General features: G+C 39.2%; 1 protein-coding gene across 3 annotated transcripts in view; it reads right to left on the reverse strand.

The window, feature by feature from the left end:
• Positions 1–24515, reverse strand: part of RALYL (RALY RNA binding protein like) — a 255235-nt gene that overhangs the window by 126129 nt on the left and 104591 nt on the right. For all 3 annotated transcript variants that reach the window (XM_060277726.1, XM_060277725.1, XM_060277724.1), the window contains exon 2: positions 4036–4314. In XM_060277726.1, the coding sequence (XP_060133709.1) occupies positions 4036–4291 (256 nt within the window). In that variant the 5' untranslated portion in view covers positions 4292–4314. The remainder of the gene's footprint in view (positions 1–4035; positions 4315–24515) is intronic.

The raw sequence follows: 24515 nt of genomic DNA on the forward strand, positions 1-24515 counted from the left end.
TTCTCAGATTGAAGGCAGCACAAGACCTGTAAGAATTTCTCCAAATCGGCTGTTTCACCGGGGGGGGGGGAATTGCAGGCTTTGATTCATGAAAATATAGGATTGATAAATCAAATGCACACCAAGCTTGGATTGTGAATGGGTCTCATGGGACTGATAACTCAGTATCTTACTATTTTTAGCACCATTTATTTGGCAGTTAATTGTCATTTCTGCAACACGGTCTGCAAGTATTTTCATGTTTTGCTTACAAAAAATATTCAGCAAGTAGTTCATCCTAATGCTATACAAGGATTGCATGCAATGGGCTAAACTACTCTACATGCAGTGCACAAGTTTGCTGCAGAGGATACACTCCAACAAGGTGCTGGGTATTTCCTACATGAGATTAGGCATGTGATGACTAGAGGCTTGATGAATCTTCTCTGTAAAGGTGTCTTGGCTCTAGAGTGTGTACCTTAGGGCCAGGTACCTACATTTGAAAAGGAAGGCTAGTGCGGCTCTCCACCTCCCCAGCTTTCTGAGTTCCTGTTCATTTTGAAGCCAAAATCTGAGATGCCATTTCCCCTCCAAAATAGCACTTTTTCCAGGACTGCGATCTCATGTGGCGCTCCAAACCATGCATTGTAGGGTGTCTTACCCCCAAAAAAGCACTTGGGGGGGGATGGGAACTACAGCATGAAATCACGCGAGATCACAGTAACCAAAATGGCTGCCATGCTCTCGCCATGCAAAATGGGATGTCCTGGTTTTTCCAGGTCACTTGTGGGAAATTCCATAGTTTATGCACTGTACGAAGAAGTACTATCCCATAAGGCAATGGAAAACCATCTCCCCGACCTGGCTGTGAATGACTTTCTCCAAAATTCTCACAGCCAGGTATGTGTTTATAAATATATAAACACTGCTGATTTAAACAGACTGGGCTATAATTAACAAATTACAAAACCATACAGATATATTTTTGCACCAGCCTACAGGAAATTCTCTCTTGATATATTGTGGCCTAGTTCAGACACCTGGTAGGTCCCAGACAATCATTCATGGAATAGCTTGTGGCTGTTGATAAGACTGCAGCCCAGTGTGTATCATAGGTGCCAACTCTATGAACTGCTTTGGATTCTACATTTTATCGTTGTTTGGTATACAAGTTGCCATGTGACCTCAGTGCTTCTGGATAGGGCAGCTTGTAAATCTAATTGATAATTCATTAGATCATCAACTGCTGGGTTAAATGGGCTCATAAAGACCACTAAAGTTTTGGGGTTTTTTAGACTGCATAAATAGGCTACTTAAAAAACAAACTTGCATATTCAACTTATTTGCTAGTCTTGGTAGGAACCAATTATGTACCGTGGAGCTTTCTTTCTTTCAGAAATGAGAAAGCAACTGTTACAAACATGTGACACGACTAGCGCTGCCTAGAGATTCAAAACTGTAGTGATGAATTGATTCACCCTAGAGATTACAGGCTCTGCAAAACAGGGTTGGAATGTTTTTCTTCCATGAGTCACTGTGAGCAGGTGACACTAAAAAGAAGTGTTTGGGGCAGGGGCATAAGATGTGAAAAGGGGGAAATGGCTCTACTTGCCACATCAGGTATATGTTGAACTCTTACTAAAAGTATTCTTTATTGCCTGCCCCACACATTGTATGTTTTCTAGGCTTGTCATGATTTAGAAAGCTCCTGCAGGGCTCCTGTACTTCCCAAGAGGTTGTGCAATAGAGTGTGTTGTCCAAAATAATTATCTGCAACCACCATTTTACCTGAGGCCATATGTCATTCTGTGCTCACTAGGTACTTGGAGACTGTGTCTAATTTGGACCTGAAGGCAGGCGAACGTGAATAATACTTACAGAGATAAAACAGGATGAAAGCCACCGTGGAACTAATTTATTAGTTTTAAAGGACATCAACCAAAGAAACTGTAGTAAGTCCTTTGTTATTTATTCCAAGGACTTGAATGTTTCTCTGTGTTGGATTTCTTAGCTTTTTTTGTTTTTGTTTCTTTTAACAAGGAATTATGAATATATTTAGTAGCTTTAAAATATTCCTGCAAAAAGTTAGACCTTACAATGTTAAATTCTAGATTATCGCGTGATCTTGCATCGGTGTAATTGGCTACAAGTGGATTTACAACAGAATAAAAGTGGTGGGATCAGGAGATGAACCAAACCCTACAGGCAACCTATTCCAATGCCTGTCTAGTACCTTTAAAAAGCAGACATGCCTGACTCATGCATAATAAGAAATGAGAAATTAACCACTAAAATAAATTCCATTAGTCACACTGTCCCCTTATCATTAAATCATGTAATCACATAATGTTAACTCACACCCTAAATCATTCTGAAAATATTTGTTACAATTCAGTAGTGTCTAATAGGTGCAGGTGCTCTGATAGGCAAAGCCAAGGATACAGCACCCAAGGCCACTTCAGTCATTTCAATGGAGGAAAGTATATGTTTTGAATAAAAAGTACATGTTTTGAATAAAATAGGCCAGATCGCACACAAGAAAGGTGGAAACAGTGGGAAAACGTCATGATGAAAACGGGTTTTTGGATCAAGACAAATGCCCCTGAAATGTGAAATAGAGTGAAATCAGCAGAACTAATTCAAAATAATGCGTTTAAGTTGGGGATTCGTTGCTCAACATGATGTTGGCTACACCACTTAGCCATTCCTGCATACTGTGGTCTTCAAGAGATTCTTGGCATGCCTTTTATTTGAAAACTACCTTTCTCTCTCAAAAGCCACTGCAAAAATATGACAGCTACAAGAGCAATAATTGCAAGGTGGAGTCATTGCTTTAGGAGTCATTACCTTTCAAGTAAATGTTGGCTCACATCCTTTAATACACATAGTGAGGCCTGAAACTCTAATGGGTCATCCTTAAGGCTTTCCACTGAGACAGCAGCCTATTGGATTAGGAACTCTTAGCAGTCCTTCACAAGCAGCTGCTGCCTGCCCCCATTGAAGGGTCAATTAATGCTACACAAGCACACTTATGCCATTCAGAGAGAGAGAGAGAGAGAGAGAGAGAGAGAGAGAGAGAGAGAGAGAGAGAGAGAGAGAGAGAGAGAGAGAGAGAGCAGGGTCTTGGATTATGGCAGCAAAGTAGGTTACTCGCAATCCAGGCAAACTTGGCTGGAACATGATGAGAATTTAGCTGCAAAACCACCAGCAACTGCAGCTGTAAATAAAACTGATTCACTGGCTGGAGCTGTGAGCCTCTTGCGGTGGCCAGCACAATTCTGATATCCCAATAACAAAAGTCCAATCTATTTATATACTATAGTCTCCAAGTTGTGAATTATAAAGTTAGAAGATGCAACAAATCTAAAAACTGGTTTGAAGTCCATATTGTGCTATCGGTTTCATAATTTTTGATCTGGAAATATATTGCAAATCTTGACGAGTGTGTCCTATAAAAAAATCATGATGCAGGAAAAATTGGGAAGCCAGCCAATGCCTCTACATAGCTCCATCCTTATTACAGACATTGTCATGTATCAGTATATTATGATGTTTAGCTGGTGATATACTATGATGTTGAAAACTGGATATTGCCCAGCCCATAACTCAATATCTATGTCAACCAGGAATCACCAATGTGGCACCTATGGGTGCACATACACCCATGACGGCCTTCTCTTGCACCTTCATGAATTAGATTTGAAAACAACAACAACATTCAGTTGTAGCCAATAGATGGTGGTGCATGTGGTGCTTAACTGTGGTGTAAGTGCACACTTTATCTGGTTTGCAAAACTGCCTCATGGGACCAACAAGGTTGCCAAGCTCAGATGTATACTTTCTTGTTCATTAGTGGATTCTAAGCATTCTTTCCTAAATTATGATTGCTACAAGAATGAGGTACAAGCGAAAACAAAGGAGAAGAGTAAATATATCAGTTTTTTTCATTCAAATGGACACAACTTCCAAGTACATATAGCTGTAGGAAAATGGGTTTTACAAGGAAGAGTAAAAGCATAAATGACAGAACACATGGGATGGCATGCAGATACTCACCGAGAGGTTGCCCCGCGATGATCCTGGCATTCTCTCCTGCCACAGCAGCCCTTGCGTGCCTCTCACTCATATACTGTACAAACGCATAACCTTTGTGCACCGAGCAGCCAACTATTTTTCCATACTTTGCAAAGATCGCCTCTATGTCACCCTTTTTGACAATGGCTGTGTTGAGGTTGCCAATGAAAACTCTCGAGTTGATGGATTTGGGGTCATTCTTATTGGTGACATTACTGGTCTGTGTTTTGCCGGTCATGGTTGGCTCGCTTGACTTCAGCCCTTAAAACAAGACAACAAAGATTTGTGTTTAGTTGCATATATTCATCTCTAGTTAGGTATGAAGTTTAACACCAACACCAACAACTAATTGAATCTAAATCATGAGGAGTATATAGTTAATGATGACTGACCATTAGAAAGCTCTAGTGAACATTATCAGAAACCAATTTTAAACCCTACATTTTTATGAATTTAAAATACACTCATAAATCAGGCCATCTCAAATTTAGCACTTTGCCAATATTCACTGATTTAAACATGAAAGTTCAGTCAGTGGCTTATTAAATAACCATCTTTCCATCATGCAAATTAAGAGACTAAAACACTACTGTGTGTCAATGAAATGAACAGCCAAGGCCAGCTGAGGAGCAAATCTTCATGATGATGAAAAGCTTGCCTGCTTTTATCTGGCTCCTGTCAATCAGCGTACATTATCTTTTCCAGCCTGTTAAATACTGTAGATCATTGCAAGAAGTCCAGAGCAGGTTGAATACAGCTGCTTAGTGCAATCAATATATTTCCATTAGGAGCTAGAAATTTCTTCTTTGCAGAATAGCTCAGAAGGGTAAACTTTTGTTGTTGTTGTTAGTAGTAGTAGAAACAGGACCAGCAGCTAATTCTCATCAATGACACAGTAGGTTCTTATCTGTCCATCAAGGCTGCCTCTGTGATTATGTGGTTAGATCCTGGAGATAGAATGGTTTGAATTCTTTGTTGCGACAATGAAACTGATGAGATTCAGTAGTTGGCATGAATAATTGGAACTGAGGTTTATGCTGTTTTTCTTATGAAACTGTCTAAGACATCCCATTCTGTACTGCAATTAATAAAACAATCACTATTTCATAAACTACTATCCTAACATTCCTGAGCATATCCTATCATTTGTAAACTGCTTCTGAATATTTTGGATATGAGCTCATAAGTATTTACAGTAGAACACACGCTTCTCTCATGTCTGCAATTGTCATAGCAACTGAACACAAAACACTAGGGAATTATAAACTATTTCTTCTCCTTTTTTAACCCCCCCCCCCAAACAATTGTCTTTGCAGGAGAACCACTGAAGCTGTCCTCCTGAAACTTGGCAGGATTCATCACTCAGAAGCGGCAACATTACATGCAAATTTCATCCAATTCTGCCCCCAAATCAAAACATTACAGATCGTTCCTTTTTAAAAAAAAGGTCCTAAAGCTTTCATTTGTAATTTGACAGGTTTTATCCATTCTGGAGGGGCTATTATGCCTGAACATTTCATTCACATCTTTGGCATATATATATGATTTTTAGAAGTTAGAACAAAAAGTTTTAGTTTACAGTATTCTGTGATTTCTATTAAGTTTCCCTCAATACTACAGAGCAATTTCATGCATGTCTACTCAGACGTCAGTCCTGTTGTTTTCAATATGGTTTATTACCAGTTAAGTATGTATATAATTATCACTTAAAAGATTTTTGTAAGTCCTATATACAAGTTGCTTGCCATTTAGACTAGTGGCCAGAATTGTGGAAACCTTTTGGAGAAAGTGTATTTCCGAGGTTTGATGGCTCATAACACCACTTTCTTTTGAAGTAATACCATAAAATTATATATCAATGGAATGATAATTTAATGAAGAATGTAATGCAACAAAGCTTGTTGAATTATCTGTATTCTATCAAAAGTATAGCCAAATAACCAGAAAAGGGTGTGTTTAGAGAGCCAATCAGGTATTATCTGGTTTTGGTGATGATGGCTCATAACACCACTTTTTTTGAATAATCCCATAAAATTATATAACAATGGAAATATAATTTAATGAAGAATGTAATGGAATAGCTTATATGAAGAATTATTATAACAGCAGTCATAAAGAAACGTGAAACACATAGAAAAAAATGTGCTTTACAAAAATTATCACCATGTCAGTTACTACTTAGTTGGATAACCTTTAGCCCTCGCATGGAGTGAACAAAGTTTTTTTTAGTTCTGCAGCTGTAATAATGGGAAACCAAGATTGAATTATTACCTCTTTTAATTCAGTTTTATTGCTGGGTTGCTTCTAACAACTTTCTTTAGTCGGCTCCATAGATTTTCAATTGAGTTAAAGTTTGGGCTATGTAGTTTTGGGCATTTACATTCCCATTAATAATGCAAATTCTGCACACACCTTTTGCTGTCATACAACCCCAGATCATAACACTGTTTCACAGTAGTTGTAATACAAGTATTAGTAGGATGTAAATCTCCGATTCTTCTCCTTACGTATTTCATGCCATCACTATCAAGCAAGGAGATTTTGGTCTCACACTCCAAATAATACTGTCCCATTGTTCCACTGTCCAGTTAACATAGGTTTTAGCCCAGTTTAATCTTTTCAACCTTTGTTTGAGAGATAACAATGGCTTTTTCCTTGGAATTCTAGCATTTAGACGATATTCCTGCAGTCCATGCCGAACAGTCCTTGCACTCTACTTCACATTACATTGCACCATGTCATCTTGTATACACCCAGATGATTTTCTCCTGTAATGTAGGCATAGTCTCTCAATTTTTCTATCATCACTTGCTGTTGTGCACCTTTTCCTGCCTTTACCAGTCTGATTTTGTAGTTACTAGGTCTCCTTATACCTCTTCAAAAATATAGAAATGCCATCTTTGGTTAAGTTTCCAGCAATTTTTCTTTTAATTTCTTCATAACTTTAGCTTTGTTCACTTAATAGTACTATTTTACTTTGCTTTCTGGGTCAACCGGTCAACTCTTTGTGCCATTTCTTTAATTTTATTATGTTTTACAAGCTCACTAAATGGCAGAACAAAAAAAACCCAACAAATTTGATAGCAATCACATAACACAGTGGCAAATGTCCTCTTTATTTATGTTGTAATAAATCATATTTCATAAAAAGTTATTGCATTACATTCTTCATTAAATTATCTTTCCATTGATATATGATTTTATGGTATTACTCAAAAAAAGTGCTGTTATGAGCCATCATTGCCAAAACAAAATGACACCTGATTGGCTCTCTAAACACTCATTTTTCTGGTTATTTGGCTATAGCTTTTGATAGAATACAGATAATTGAATAAACTTTGTGCACTGCATACTTCATTAAATTATCTTTCCATTGATATATAATTTTATGGTATTACTCTGAAAAAAAGTGGTGTTATGAGCCATCAAACTTCGGAAATACACTTTCTCCAAAAGTTTTCCACTATTTTGGCCACTAGTATAACTAGAGGTCAACAATGTATTTTCAAGCCAGCCATGTGGCTTTTCTATTGGCCAGAAACTACTGCATCCACACACACATTTCCTAATACTGAAAAATGGCTTTGGTGAGGAAGAGACCATTTATATAGCAATTAAGTACATAACATTTATTACAGGGTACAGTTAAGAGTTATGTTACTGCTCTGTTCTGCTTCATTGTGGTCATATTTTAGATCTTATCACCACCATTGCTCAACTGAGGCTTAAATCTGAGATGCTATTCTACACACTCATTTCTCAAGTGAAAAAAAAGAACAAGTGGTGAAATCCCAAAGGATTATTTTCGGTAGGAATTCTTTGGCCCATTTCACACAAGCACCAAGTAGCATGGAGGTCTCTTGAAACATAACAATTTTGGCTCTGAATCACTACACCACAAGGATGTTGATAATTGAGCTCTACTTCTCCTTTTCACCTGCAGGTATGGGAGTGGATCTGCTGGACCATTGTCTTGCCTAAGTAATGGACTGGATGAAAGCCAACAAGCTAAAGCCAATCCAGTTAGGACTGAGGCGCTGTTAGTGAGTGGTTCCCTAGACTGGATGGATAGCTCTTGATGGGGTTATGCTCCCTCCAAAGGAGCAGGTATGCAGCCAGGGGGTACTTCTGGATCCACTGCTGTCACTTGAGGCTCAGGTGACAGCAACTTCTGCTGGTGACCCAATTGCATCCCTTGTCCCCAATCCAATCCTTAAATTACAAGGGGCTTGCATATATTCTTTATAAAGTGGCCTAGTGGCCAAGTGATCAGAAAGCGGACTTTTCTATGGATCAGTATCAAAAGACATTGTGTTGAGCCACCTGCAACACAACATCTTCATGGGAAATGGAATACAGGAAGCTCAAATGCATGTATCAGGCAACTGAACTCCAGGATTTCATGGAGGAATCTTTCCCATCACCTGCAGCTTGATTCTTTTAACTGAACATACAATGAATTGAACTTATATCTTCTGCATGCAAAGCATATGGTCCACAGCTAAGTGATTGTCTCAGAAATATGCAGAGACTGAGCAAAATGGCAATGGTGAAGTAGGGTAGGTGGGCGCTGAATGGTACTAGGACTGGGGAATAATGCATCTCTATACTACTCTGAGACATTTAAACTAATCATTAAGCTGGCTATAACAGATTGATAGTATTTTTTTCTCTACAGCTTGTTTGGGTTTACACAGTTGTTTAAAAAACCAATTTAATTTGTACAGTACCATCTATGAACAGGATATCTTCTACAGCACAATAAGAAACATGTGCATGAAAGAGGAGACTTAATGCCTGAAGCAGTAGCACATGAGCTGTTATGTGCACATTTCCATGGATCTGCTTTGCCTCTTCCTGCTATACTTTGTTTAGAAAGCCATCCTGACTGGGGTGACTGTGTGTGTGTGTGTGAGAGAGAGAGAGAGAGAGAGAGAGAATGAGCCTTCCTTATAAGGAAATGGCGATGCGCTTGCCATGAGCAGAACAATTTTGTACATCATAACACAGTTCAACTCAGCCCCAATTCAGCTCTGCAATAGCGTTTAGAACAGCAAATCTGGGTCAAGGTGAAGGAGTATTTTCCAACATTCTGCACATGAAAACAAGGACACCCTTGAGGACTTATAACACCTCAATTCTTCTTCCAAACATCACTGAGCACCGACCTAAGAACCCACTCCTGAACACTAATGGAAAGGCTCTTTTCCAACTGCTGTGTTATTTTGCACTACAAATGCATTTACACTGTATTAATTTACTCTAGAGTCTGTTCTGCACTGGGTTCTGAAGCAGCTGTTTTGATATGCAGGCCAAAACATTTTTCTTTTGTGAGACTTAAGAATGGTTTAATAGGAAGTTTCATCTCACAAGACGTCTGGCTGAACTTCATGCTACAACTCGACCCCATTCACAGCAGCATGCATAATGCAATCCTATGCCTGGTTACTCCCGATGTAATCCCACTGTGGCTTAATTCCATCTATGTGTATAACAGAATTATTTAAAAAAGTTATCCTGGAGTCTCCCCCAAAGGCAAAACAGGGATACTGAAATATTGGAGACAACTACCAGAAAACAGGGAGAATTGGATTATTGCTTTCTATGAGAAAGAAACAGCAGATGGTGGGCACAAGAAGAAAATAGTTGCCAATATGGGGCTGGGGCTCCTCATATTTCAATAGTCTGGATCCAGAAAAGCTGAATGTGTTTTGAATCTGACCATACTTTTCCCAGGGCTACAGTGCTCAAAGTCTGATGCTATCTTTTCAGGCAGACACAAGGTAAGCAGGGCTTGGTTATGTCTGAACTTTCAGACACCCAAATACACACACTTAACTTTATGAATTAACATTCTTGCTGTATAAATTAACTAGCAGCCTCATACCCACTGTTGCTCAGGAATTCTAAGAAACAAAACAAAACAAAAATCACTGCAGGTTTGAGATCAGTGGTTAAAATCAGTACCATTTTGAAAGGCTCAGTCTGCCATCTTGATTCCAAACAGCATTCAACTGGATCCAAACATAGCAGAAAACTGGCTCCTTGATGTCAGGAACCATAATGCAAAATTTGTTTACAGTATATTTATAGGCATCCAAATGCACCATGAACAGATAAGCAACATTCCAAAATATATAACAGAATACACATTGGGCTTCCTTTTTTTAAAGAACAGTGCAAAACTGAAATTCCTCTTGATCAAAATGTCTTCCACAAAGCTCATAATAGGGATTACTAGACCATTTCCTTTGTTTTATTGCATAACAATATCACATTTTAAATTCTGTTTTCTATTATTACAACCTGAATAATGTGTGAATAGGACCTGGAACTATTCCCGCCCCCCCCCGCCCCAAATTAGCATTGCAAAATGCCACATATTTTCTATTTGAAAGAAAATGTTTTTTGTCTAATAGTTGTCCACCCATTAAAAATTCTGGCTAGGCAAATGCATTGCAGAAATATGTAAAAGTAAGATTATTATTATTAATGTGTATATAAATGAAGTTTGATTTCCTGGCATGTACAATACAATTGTACAATACAGTTGCTTAAATTTTCAAATGACCTTCCCCCCCCACCCAAAAAAGGAACAGCAATCTCAACAGCAATAAGAACTCCCTCCCTCTCCCTCTCTCTCTTTCTCTCTCTATATATCAGTTAGCTGTATGCATTTGCATAATACTGACATACTGTGGAGTCACTCACAGTCAATATACAATATAAAATATCTGGAATATGTATGTGATTTACATTACACCCTTATAGTGGTAATTGTCACATTTGCAGGCATAGGCTGTACATTCAAAGGCACATTTCTGACATCTGTATGTATTGCAACAGATACCCCTCAGGAATCCCAATTTCACTGGGGCCACTGGGGCACTAAAGGACAAGGCACCTCTGACAGGTAAGCCATAGAAAGGAACCTCATTACCACTCTATCCTCCTGCCCACAGCACAAAGATACCGTACGCTGAGGACCATGTTGTGGTCTTCAGGCTGCCTGGTTGTGTGTAGGCTATGCAGTGTCAGACGATGTCATGGGGTGGTCTGGCCATCGCCACATAGAGATCACTTTCCCTGCATGCCTGATATGAAGGCAGCAGTGGCTGCTAGTAATCCCTTTAATGTTTTATGATGAAGAGAAGATGCTTGGGAGATGGCTCTTTCCTCGACTCAACTGTTTTAAAGCACAACTTTGTAACATGGCAGTGACAGCATTTAATGAACATATTTCAATGTGCACATTAAGTCACTTAACAATTAGTCATCTGAAATGGTTTCAGCTTGGCAAAAATCAGATCGGGATATGACCCTATAAAATTTAATATACTGGCTGAAATACGAGGGTAGAAGCCATATTTTTTCTTTTGCTTGTTAAACAGAAGGTACATTTTTCAAGGCGTTTGCTGTTTCTTGTACATAAGACAGCACAAGATAGGAAGAATCAGGCTCAAAAGCTTAACATGAGTCAACAGTGTAAAGCAGCAGCAAAAAAAAAGCGCTAATGCTATTATAGGATACATCAACAGAAGCATAGTGTAATAGGGAAGTAATAGTACTTGCTCTATTCCACCTTGCTCAGACCACACTGAAGTACAGGGTCCAGTTTTGTGCACCACAATTTAAGAAGGACATTGATGAGCAGGTTGGAGCTTTCTTGTGGATATTTGCTGGCTCAAATAGCAAGCTTCTACAAAAAGAACCACAGGGGCAAACTAGAGCTCACAATTACAGAACTATCCCCAGTGGTTGTTTTCACACATTGCATCATAACATACACAATTTTAAATAAGGGCTTGCGCACACTTCCGCTTGTCCCTTGCCTAGAAAGTATGAGTCTGAGATATTTTCTGCTTGACCTGTGCTTTCTAGACAAACGTCTGAGCAGTTGCCCCCTTGCATTGCTCCTTTCCCAAAGAAAACCTGCTCTTTAGTGATAAAATCGAGTAAACAGAGAAAACTCAAATTGCCGTTTGCTTCCTATGAGCTTCCTTGGGCCCTCCTGCAACCTTCTCAGACCCTGGTAAGTGGGAAGGTGCCTTCCTTACTGGTCTCTGGGATGATCCCAGAGCCCCCACACCTCCTTCCCAGAGGCCAGGGTTGGGTTTGGGGAAGGTAGTGTGAGGGCTTTGGAACTCACTAAGCGAGGAAAACCCATCGTAAAGCCTGGATACTGAGGTCTGGCTCCAAGAGCCTTCTGGCAGTTTCCTCACTGCAAGAAGTGAGGTTACAGGGGACCAGGCTATTGTACTACCAACCTTACTATATGCTTGTGAAACATGGACCACTTATAAACGCCATCTCCAACTCCTCAAAAGATTCCATCAACGGTGTCTCTGAAATTTTTTACACATCACTTGGGAAGCTGGGTGAACCTATATCAGTGTGCTGGAAGAAGCAAAGATCACCAGTGTTGAAGCAATGATTCTTCAACATCAACTTCGTTGGTCTGGTCATGTTGTGTGGATGCCTGATTATTGTCTTCCAAAGCAACTACTCTATTCTGAACTTCAAAATGGAAAGCGTAATGCTGGTGGTCAACAAAAGAGGTTTAAAGACTGTCTCAAGGCAAATCTTAAAAAATGTAGTATGAACACTGACATCTGGTAAACACTGGCCTGTGAGTGCTCCAGTTGGATAACAGCCTTTCCCAAAGGTGTCATGGGCTTTGAAGACACTCGAACTCAGGACGCAAGGGAGAAACGTGCTAAGAGGAAGGCACGCTTGGCAAATCCAAACCGTGATCAACTCCCACCTGGAAACCAATGGCCCCACTGTGGAACGACGTGTGGATCCGGAATATTGGTCTCCACAGTCACTTACGGACTTATTGTTAAAACCGTGTTTATGGAAGACAATCTTACTCAGCTATGAGTGATAGAAGAAGAAGAAGAAGAAGAAGAAGAAGAAGAAGAAGAAGAAGAAGAAGAAGAAGACCCATTCTGTAGAACGCCCTCCCATCAGAGGTCAAGGAGATAAATAACTACATGACTTTTAAATGACATATGAAGGCAGCCCTGTACGGTGGTGCCTTGGTTCTCGAACTTAATCTGCTCTGGGAGTCCCTTTCAACTCCCGAAACTGTTTAAAAACTAAGGTGTGACTTCTGATTGGCTGCAGGAGCTTCCTGCACTCAATTGGAAGCTGCGGAAGCCAAGTCAGATGTTCAGCTTCCGAAAAACGTTTGCAAACTGGAACACTCACTTCTGGGTTTGTGGTGTTCAGGAGCCGATTGTTTGGGAGCCAAGCTGTTCAAGTATCAAGGTACCACTGTATAGGAAAGTTTTAAATTTTTGAGGTTTTACTGTTTTATAATATTTTGTTGGGAGTCACCCAGAATGGCTGGGGCAACCCAGTCAGATAGGCAGGGTAGATATATTATTATTATTATTATATTTTATTATTATTTTATTATTATTATTATTATTGGATGGGCAGGTGGTGGTGGTGAAATAAATAACTGTTGAGTGTGGAGCAGTGGGTTTCCTTGGCTCTCCATTTATTTATTTATTTATTCATTCATTCATTCACACCCACACCCACACCCCGGCCAGGTTGTGATTGCGTAAGTAAAGCGAGCACAAGTTGCTGGCTTGCTGTATTTATTTTTCAGAATCACTCAATTTCCAGGCAGAAAATATTTCTTCTATACATTTGAAATGTAAATTGGATTTTGTTTCATTTTGTTTTTTTAAATTAATCTTTAGGAATGTGTGCAAAAACCAGCTCTCTTGGCAAGGTTATAGAGATAGCAAAAATGAACATAGCATTAAAAGAAAGCACACTTTAAAAGCTTCTAATGCTAATGATGTTTATTTAATATTAAAATTCCACAAATGTCCCCAGTGGCTTCTGCATATAAAATACATTTCTTCACAGAACTTCCATGTTGCTGCCGTCAGCCTTTCAGACTCAGGATCCATTTAGGAAAGTGATGCCCTTAGCCAATCACATCCTCCCAGCCTGACACCTTGGTGTGAAAGTGAGAGGACAAAGGAAGAACTGCAAGGAAGCCGAAGCTTTTGTGAAAGTCATCTGAAAAAAATAAATAAATCTATATATCTAGTTTATCGGGGGGCCAAGCAGAAGGTTGATTATATCCCATATTAATTTATTTTAAAAGCTGTTGGGGGTGGAAGATTAATACTAAACTGCCACAGTTGTTGATTAAATTACTTCTGCTTGTACACAGATGTCATGTCTGTTCCAGCAATTAGAAAGAAGAGAGTTCACTATGTTCAAAGGCAAATGACTTCTGAATCATCTGCCTATTGAGACACCAATGTTGTTTCCTCCAATGTTTTGGAGGTGGAAGGGTGACTTTCCAATTGCCACAAAACTATCCTGATTCAAAATGGATAAAATTATGGCATTACTCATTATTTTAAAATTTCCAAGGAGGGAATACATTCTGATTTTAAAAGAAACTAGCCTACTTGTCCTCGTTCCTTCACAGATGGCAACGATCTGAATAGGAGCTGCATGAATAGGGTTTGATTTAATAATTCTATGGAGGGAAAAGGGCATTGTGTTTTTGGCGAGCTGCAAAACTAAGAGCAGCAAAGAGCAGTAGCATGACACCATCAGAGAAGGATCGTCTTAACATTAATGGAATGCTTAGCAGCATAAAAGGCTTAATTTCTGAAATTGGTAAGTGTCTGCATTTCAATTTGTCTGAAATGTCTGGCATCTACACTTGGCTTCAACACCCTGGTTTCCAACTTCACATCTGGCAAATGTTACTTATAATCAAGAGCGAGTTGCTCTGAAGAACATCTGCAATCAGTATGTAATCAAATTCAATGAAAACACAGCCAGTTGCACATAATGTAGTTCAAGTGTGTGTGTTTTTAAATGCCAGCACCCTTTTAGTTATACTAGGACTGTGCTACTACTTCAGTTGGTCTTAGTTTTGCAGCTCATTAAATGGGAGAGCCCAAGGCTAGCCAGAGAGACATTTTGCTGCTTGAGGCAAATGACAGAATGGCACACAAATGTCAAATATGCAAGATAACTGGTAGGTGAATTTTGATATTGGTGATGGGACAGCACCCTCCTGTGGGCTGAAGGCAAGCTTAGGCACTTGCCACTACTCCCTGTTCCCCCAACACTTGCCACCTGAGATGGATGCCTCACTCTAACCAATGGTAGGCCCAATCTTGAGAGAGCTGGACCCACAGCCGTAAATAGTACCCTACTGGATCCAGCCAACAGTTTATCAGGCCTTGTTTCCTACAGACACCTCTATGAAGTCGCACAATAGGGCACGAAGGCAACAGCTCATTTCTGCTATTGTAGCGAAGCAGCCATACTGCCTATGAACCTGGCGGTGCACATAGTCATCACTACTCATTTCAGCTGATATGGTACTCACTCTCCATAGATTTATCAAAAATTCCACAATGGAAGGTAGGATTCCAGCTAACACTCAACCAATCACCAATACAAGGTACGTATGCAGCGGTTAAAAAGAGGGTTCTTGAGAAGCAAATAAACTACAAGCATGCATCTGTGACAGACATGAGGAGCACAGCCCACCTTTGCAGGTAAACACCAAGGACTCCATTTCACCTGCTAAAATTGCTGGCCAAATTACCATGTTACCTATCAACACCAGGTTTACCTGTAGTTAGAAGAGCCATTCATTTTGGCAGGGAGGGGACTGAGCCATGTGGAGTGGCAAAACACCTAGGAAGTGGCAGGGGTTATTATTTTATTATTAGTTTAGTGTGTGTGTATTTTGCTGCTGTGACTAAAAGAGGTATACAGTAAAATTATATTGTTCCAAAGGAATGCACCTTCCTAATGCAGAAATGCTTAGCAATGCATATAATTTGGCCTGAAGCCTTATTTACAGTTGAGGTACTTTACGCTATACTGTTTCTCTTACTGAGTCTTACCTTTCCTTTCCTTTTCCACCCTATTTTCTTTTTTTTCTACTCTCATGGACTATTACTATTATACCCAGGCACCATGGACACCTGTTGATGAAGGTTCTATATAATAACAAAAATATAGTAACAAAAATGGAGCAGTTCTTTCTGTAATGTTGTATTTATCAGTCAAACTATTGTATTTCTAATGTTCTCAGTAGTAGTAGTAATAGCAGCAATAATAGTAATAATAGTATCAACATAATAATAATTGTGGCACCTGAACTTTCCTGAACCTTTCATGTTTTATGACTTCAAGAGCAATAATCAATTGTCAGGCCAAGCTCTGGGGGTCCTCAACTAGGCCTGCAGGATGGAAGGTACCTCACCCATGTGCAAAATAATTTTGACATTTTATTTCTTATCTGAAGTGAGTAGCATTGGCATTTGCTTCTATCCTAGCTGGCTTCAAAAGATTCCAAACCAACTTGATACATTTCTGAGTTGAAACAAAATGAACACCTGGTTTGTTGATTTATTTTAGACATGTTTGTCCCAACTGCTTTCTAAAACATCCCTCAATTTTATTTTATTTTACAATTTTCATAGCTATCTCAGAAATGAGCCCCAAACAGTAATTTAGATAACATATTGTATTGTTTTATCATAGTTACCCATTAAATCTTTGTTGTTGTTGTTGGTTGTTTTTTAAAAAATTATCAAACTGGCCTACTTTTGGACCAGAAGGATTTTCCTCTGCTGCTTGAGTTAATAAAATACACATCTAGCTTTAGAACAAACATATGGGCTCCCCAAAACAATATTAACACGAATTTACTGTGGCTAGCAGAAGAGATTTCATTTGTTTTGACAACACATGCATAGAATAGAATAGTAGACCCTGTACCACTAAAAACATAAAGTGCATTTCCGGATCAGCTCAAGGTTGATCTAATCCACTGTGTTTTGTTCATCTACAAGAGTGATCAACCAGATGCTTCTTGAAACTCAGAAGGTGGGCATGATCTGATGCCATGAGTGAGTGTTTTTTCATAAAGCTGCAACTCAGAAGTGTTAAATGATTAATCATATGGGCTTTAACCAACTGTTCTATCAATTAGATTTGCATCTGAGTAACAACACTATTTCTGAAGCAAGAAACTTGTTTACTTTGTTCTTAGATTATGTAACAAAGAGTTAAAAAGGTAAAGGACCCCTGGATGGTTAAGTTCAGTCAAAGGTGACTACAGTATGGGGTTGTGGCGCTCATCTCGCTTTCAGACCAAGGGAGCCGGCGTTTGTCCACAGACAGCTTTCCGGGTCATGTGGCCAGCATGACTGAACCACTTCTGGAACAACGGAACACTGTGATGGAACTCAGAGAACACGGAAATGCTGTTTACCTATTTATCTACTTGCACTGGCGTGCTTTCGAACTGCTAGGTGGGTAGGAGCTGGGACAGAGCAACTGTAGCTCACCCCATCGCAGGGATTCAAACCGCCAACCTTCTGATCAGCAAGCCCAAGAGGCTCAGTGGTTTAGACCACAGTGCCACCCGCGTCCCCTAGATTATGTACGTTTCACAACAGGCATAATCTTAGAAGAGGCATTCCCACCTATAAGAGAGTGAAAAGGAAATGCCTCTTTTCATGAGCACCTGCCAGTTTTTCTAAGCTCTTTCTATTAAATTCCTTGATAGCATATGGAATCTCAGGAAAACAAAAGCCGATTAGTTGCACCTGTTGGTGACTAAATATATCATTTTACAACACTGGAAAAATAAATACAGCTCAACAATCTGCCAATGAGCAGACCTATCTTTGCTTGCCACACATGAAGTAGCTACATCTCTTGGACTGCAGAAATCTGAAGCTTGCCCAGTGATATGGTAATACCTAGTTGAAGGTACCGGTACCGGTATTTTGTTTATGACATCTGGTAAATTGAAATTTTTTGGAAAGAGTAAAACCTATGAACACAGACACACCCGCCTTCCCTCCTGCCTCATTTTTTTTTCTACTTCAGCCTTGTTTTGATGTTTGTTCATCTCCATGACAGTAGTAGGAAGTCAGGTACTGTAGGTCTCAGGAGGCATTGCTGCATTGTTTTTAAACTTGTACAGCAGCAGGAGCCCTGTGCACTTGCTAGCTGATCGTCTGAGTGGCTATAATTCCTTTAAAAAAGGAAAGAAAAAAGGAAAGACAAAGACAAAAGAGAGGAAGCTCTTGAACCACCTCTCAATGGAAATGTGTAAATAAACTTCAAATCCACCAATGTTCAGATTAAAAAACGGGTGTCTGAATTGAGCCACACATTGATGTGGGCATACTGGATCAATGGGTCAGCTTTGGAAACCAAGCTTTCTGGATTTCTCCCCCCCCCCCCAGCCCTAAAAAAGAGTAATTCTTGCTGGTGCTGAAAAGGATAAATTGACTCCTCCTTTCAAAACCATGTTTCCGAGTGCTTGCCTTTAAAAACCCTTCGTGGCTCAGAAGCTGAACACCGAAAGAACAAAGAATGCTGCCCATATTCTTAGATTATCTTCACAGCCTATGCTCCAGATGTCCCACCATCTGAAGTAAGGCGAGTCGCAACTAGACAGAAATTATTCTTGGTTGTGCTGACCCACTTATTAAATGTTTTCCACAAAGCAGCTTCCTTGGAACCTAGTCTGATGTCCTTTCAGTGTCTATGAAGACCTTTTTATTTTCCCAAAACTTTTAATTGGTGATAGGAATTGTTTTAGTACTGCTTTTTTCATCCAACTGTTTTTTCATGCATTGTAGTTTTTTATTATTTTATTTTGTAAGCTGCCCTAGGGATGTTTTACACTGATGGGCAGAATGAAATGTTTATAAAATATCTCTATATTACATTATGTTCTCTAATCTAATTAGAGAGCATATAGTCTCATAACTTTTTTGTGGAGTGCCTGAAAGTTTTGAGGGTAAGGAGTTACTCTCCTTTATGGAAAAAAGAGACTGTGATACTCCTTGAACTAACATGCAATTATCAAGCTTTTGTCTTAATGTTAGGCGTCAGAGGATCGAACCCCCACGGTAGGTTGCCAGAAACAGATAAGACAAGGAAAGTTCTTACCAGCTGCTTTTTATTCAATATTTACAGAGAGAGGCAGCCTTTTAGAATAATGGTGTTGCTCTGAGTAAATATCCAACCCCCTTCTCTCCCACTTCCTCATTCATCAACAGCACACACCCCTTTACGGTTGCTGCTTAGGGACATATGTCTCCAAACCCTTTGCTCTCCTACTTTTAAGGCTTGCCGGGTTCTGGAAGATGGTGGTTCTGGAATGCTTTTAGTGATAACGTGTCAGCCAGCTGCTCCGGCCCTGCCTCCTCCTCTTCTCCCATTATTTCCCAACTTTTCCCCTCATCTTCCTCTGAGCTGTGACTTGCCTCAAACCCCTGTTTGAATTCTGAACTGTCTCCTTCTTCTCTGGAAGGGTCCACCACCGTTCCTCTTCTGCCCAGTCCCTGACACTTAATTATAGACAAATATATTTTGTCTATTGCTGGTAACAAAACTTTAATTAACATGTATGGAAAGAGTAACAAAAGTTTTTTTTCAGCAGCTATTATAGCAAAGACCAAATAAAATGACCAATTTCAAGTCCAACTACCATTTTTTATTATCTGAAATTTTCAGATCATGAAAATGGCAAATATGTTACAGTTCTGAGATGGGAATTGTGTGTGCAGCCATTTGTGAAAATATGATGGGCCATAACCTACTTCTACAGCTGGTTAGATGTTAGGATATTTCCCTCTGATTCTGTTCTACAGGGTTCTATTATGCACATGGATTGAATGGTTTGGTTTAAAATACAATGGTACTTTAATTCGTTCCCGAGGTCTGTTCTTAACCTGAAACCGTTCTTAACCTGAGGTACCACTTTAGCTAACGGGGCCTCCTGCTGCCACAGCGGCACAATTTCTGTTCTCATCCTGAAGTAAAGTTCTTAACCTGAGACACCACTGTACTGATGAATTTCTTGTTTCATATAATATTAAGTGTTGAGATAATGATTTATCATTTATAACATTTCTACTCTATTTCATAGCACATAAATATGACTTTAGACTTTAGAATGTACAAATAATGAGAGATAACCAACTAAGTCATTATTATTATTATTATTATTATTATTAATTATTCATACCCCACCCATCTGGCTGGGTCTCCCCAGCCACTCTGGGTGGCTTACAACAGAAAAATGAAATAAAATAATCTATTAAACATTAAAAGCCTCCCTAAACAGGGCTGCCTTCAGATGTAGACTCCTCAGAATCAATGTACTTAATTCTGTTGATTTCAGTATAGGCTTACCCTCAGCATGAGTTATCACCCAACCTTTTTAAAATATCTATCTATCTATCTATCATCTATCTATCTATCATCATCTCACTATCATCTCACTATTTTTTAAGTATTCTGCTTTTACAGAAACTGTATACAACATCATGCTAGAATATATTTTTGCTAGGTAGGCTCATACAATATTTGTACAGTTCCCTATTAACTCAACATTTTTAACTCAACATTTTCTTTGCTCTTGCTTAGTTTGTACAACACACTTGCTACTTAGCATTATCAGATGCCTTTTTTCCACAGTAGAAAATAAAACTACTAGTCCAGAAAAAAATATATATCCCAAGGCTACCGTACTTCAGGCAACTCCGTTTCAATAGCTTGTTTTAACAATCTCTTGACCTGCCTCTCACAAATGGTAGCAAGGAAAACTATCCAAGGGCATAATTGAAAAGAAACATCTGAAAATTTTCATTCCTCCAAAAGCAGTTGTATATGGAATGCTCTAAAAATATAATCACAATGACATCTTTTCTAACACCATGCAGTTTCCATGCTTCACTAATTTTGAGTTTGAACACAGCTGAATAGAAGAGCTTATGGGTTTTGACTACAGGCGATCCCTGTACCATGAGCTAGTTCTGCTTTCTAATTGTGTCATCATTAGAATATAACCAGTAGCATGTCTTCCAGAAGGGTATCAATTCATTAATGCAGACAGTTAAAACTATTTTCCACTGTGAGTAATGAAGTGGAAACATCCACATTAGTTTTAAAACTGTTGAGATTATATGCCCACCATGGCCTCCATAGTCACAATGCTCTGCTAGATGGTTTTTGCTTTAAGTGGGTGAGTGAAACATGCTGTTCACAACTTAGATTTTCACAGGACATTGGGGGGGGGCAGACACAACTAAGATACACATTCTTGATGATCTTTAAAGTTTTAATATAGCTGGGATTAGGAACCAGGGCATCAATCCTTCACTTGCTCCCACAAATCTAAGATGTAGCAGAAAGAGAAGAGTTATTGCTGTTTCTAACATATTTAGTGTGAAACATTTAAAATCGACTTGTTAAAGCAAATCCCAAATCAAATGCTGTTTGGTATTCCCATATTTGATTGGAAGCAGCTATGGTTTATGACTAATGGAACTACGTAGTACCACTAACATCTTTCCAAATACAGGTAATGTAGAGTAAAACAATTTTATATAATGGCCTACTGAAATCAAAATCGTATCGTTGAAAAGCTAATTTTTCAGTTGATCTACTGGAAAGATCAAGTACTTCTGTGGAAAGATGCAAATGTTTCAGTATGTGATTTGTGTCAAATATTTGGTATTTCACTTGCATGTCAAGACCCTGAGGCCTCACTCTTATGCTGAATAATAACATGTGGACACCATATTTTAGGTTAATGGGCAAAATTTAAGCCACAACTTTATTGGTTACAGAATGTGAGCGGTATTGGGTTAGGCATTGGAATTGAACCGACTATATCTGACTCCTGCCTGCCTGCAGGAAGTCCCACAAGGGTTAACCACCAGTAGGGGGAGCCTTGTTGATGAACATCAACTCGGAGCTCCCCCCAGTGCCAGTGGAAGGTCGTGCCATGGCTCTAGCCTCCGCCCGGGCTTGGGACAGGAATCACAACCCCTGGATTCCTTTAACAGAATACCCTTTAGCATGGAGGGGCAGGTGATGGCCACACCTCCCCTCCCCCAAACGTTTTACCAATGCCTAACCGCCAAACCGTACAAAAGTTGTGATGATTGCTGTGAGGTAGGCGAAAACCAAATGGCCAGTGCCCATTTGCCAAGTTGAATAATTCCTACCAGACCCCTTAAAGGCGACCAACCGAAGTCCATAGCAAGGCCAATATGATGAACGCATGAAAAGAGGGCGGGAGATCCACAGAAACCGGAATAAGAAGGGCGCACAGCTGTTTAAAAGGGATAAGCCACGCTCCCCAGCCAGTCGGATTGCCTGGCCAGGGGCCATGATGCGGCCGGCGCTTCGCCAGCCTCTGCTGTGTGTGGAGGCCATGTGGCCTGACTGCAACACCACCACCACCACCTGGAAGTGGAATGGCGTTATTAGTAAGTTTTTCTTTTATTTTGTAAAAGGCCAACATTAAAGCATATTTTAAAATAATAACAGTATTATTGGCATTTATGTTATTTTCTGCCCCAACATATTAAATTCCACATCCAATAGGTAAAGGTTTTCTCTGTAGGTACTGTTTGAACTCCCTGGAAATTCCTTATAAATAAGAATGATGACCTTTTATAGACAAGAATACAAAACCACTGGAGCAACGTGTTATGTTAATATTCTGTTTCCAGATGATCTAACCTTTTACCCATTGGAAATCAATTTTGTTAAAAGCTTATTTCATTAGAAAACCAGCATTTACTTCAGTTTCAGTTGTATTTCTTAATTTCGGAGTCATATTGGTTCTCTGGGAGCCATAATCCAATTAGTCAGCAAGCAAATAGAGCCATCCTTAATTTTGCTTAAGTCGCTCGCAATAAAGCATATTCTGGGTGATTTGTATCAGAACCTTTAATTGCTTGAAATGGGTGAGTCACCTGTAGTGACAGCAATAAGGATTTCTTATGACAAGATCCAATTTTATTTAATTTTGGTTGACATCAGGCCTTGGCTCCAATCTTTCATCTTAATACAAATGATTTTCTTTTCTTTTTTTAAAGCCCAAAGCTGTTTTGCATAATACGGAGATTATTTGAGTTACTTAAGGCTTATAATAAATGCCAAGAATGGCAAACATGCCCGGCTTCTAACTTTTTAAATTGAAATTACACGTGGAGACTTCTTTCGGACAATTTAGTTGATGACATTTTCCTCAACAGACACACATTCACCAACATTCTAACACCCAGTAGATTTCACCCTCCCCTTAAAAAAATAATATATCAAAAGCCTCATTAAAACTTCAAAAGTTGTATCTCATTGCAAATGCTTGAATAGACAGAGGCTATCTCAAAGCATGAAAGGGTAGCATGTCATGAATAAATCAGGTTTTAAGAGAAAGCAAACATGTAAAGTCTTAAAATTAATTCAAAGGAGGTCAATTAGTGAAAGCAACAAACTAATTTGATTTGCATTTGAAATCACACATTATAGTTGTGGTTTTCCTAAACACCAGTTCAAAGGGTTTGACAGCATAAGCCATCAGTACTAGTGGGTCATAATGTAGTCCTAAATCTTAGTGCTATTTTTACTACTAATTGAAGATGATCAATTAGTAGAGGTCTTTAATATGAAGCAAGAACATTTAAACAGAACTATAGCTGTAATCCTATGAACCCTTTATAGGAATAAACTTCACTGAGCACATTAAGCATGGATCAACCGGGTGTAATAATAGTTTTATAGAATTGTCCAGTTAATCTAGATGTCATATTTAGGGTTTCTTCCAAAACTGTGATTTTATGAAGTCATTGTGTAGAGAGAAAAAATGCTAGTGGTCAAACCTGTCTCATTTTTACCTTAATAGTTCTAGTATAATCTGTTAAATTATTATATTAAGCTTAGGCCAAACTGTTCCCCAGAAACTTAACTTCTGGAGATGCTTCCAGAAAGTGGGCAGGTCTTTTCCCCTCCCCTGGCTACAAATCATTAAAGTGTCATTAAAGATGTAATTAAAGTGTTGGTATCTTGTGTGGAGAAGAACAAAGGGCACTTGGTCCTGGGAACTAAGCTAGAAAAACGAGCATGCATCAGATTCAGTTGACTATCTTTCACGATTTTAAAGAACATGCATCGTCCTTCAGTTCATGAAAGCAGTCTTTCTATGAAGGTAGGGGATTTGATTCAGTGAAGGAATGTGCTAACATTGCTGGATGGATCCAGCTCCCCATCTCTGCACTAACAGAAGGGAAAGGTCACTTTCCTGTGCCATATACAGGAAATCCCCTACACTCAGGAGCAGATAGGGCAATAACTGAAAATGCCCTCCCCAATGCTTCCATTAGTAGAATCTGGGAATGCCCTTTTTGTGAACAAAATTCCATGCACACTATCTTTGGCTCCACCCCCATGATTTTGTATAATAAATGTCTCATTTCATCAGCAATAAATAATATTACAACTGTGTCTTGTATGATTGTGATGTTTCCTGCATGTAGCTACAATGATAAACCACTGGTGAGTTAGGGCTCAACCACACTTCCTCTTGTCCCTCTGCTTTTCCCTGGGGGAAACCACTCAATCAGAGCAAATAG

This window comes from Zootoca vivipara, chromosome 8, assembly GCF_963506605.1.
Source record: "Zootoca vivipara chromosome 8, rZooViv1.1, whole genome shotgun sequence".
Classification (NCBI taxonomy): domain Eukaryota; kingdom Metazoa; phylum Chordata; class Lepidosauria; order Squamata; family Lacertidae; genus Zootoca; species Zootoca vivipara.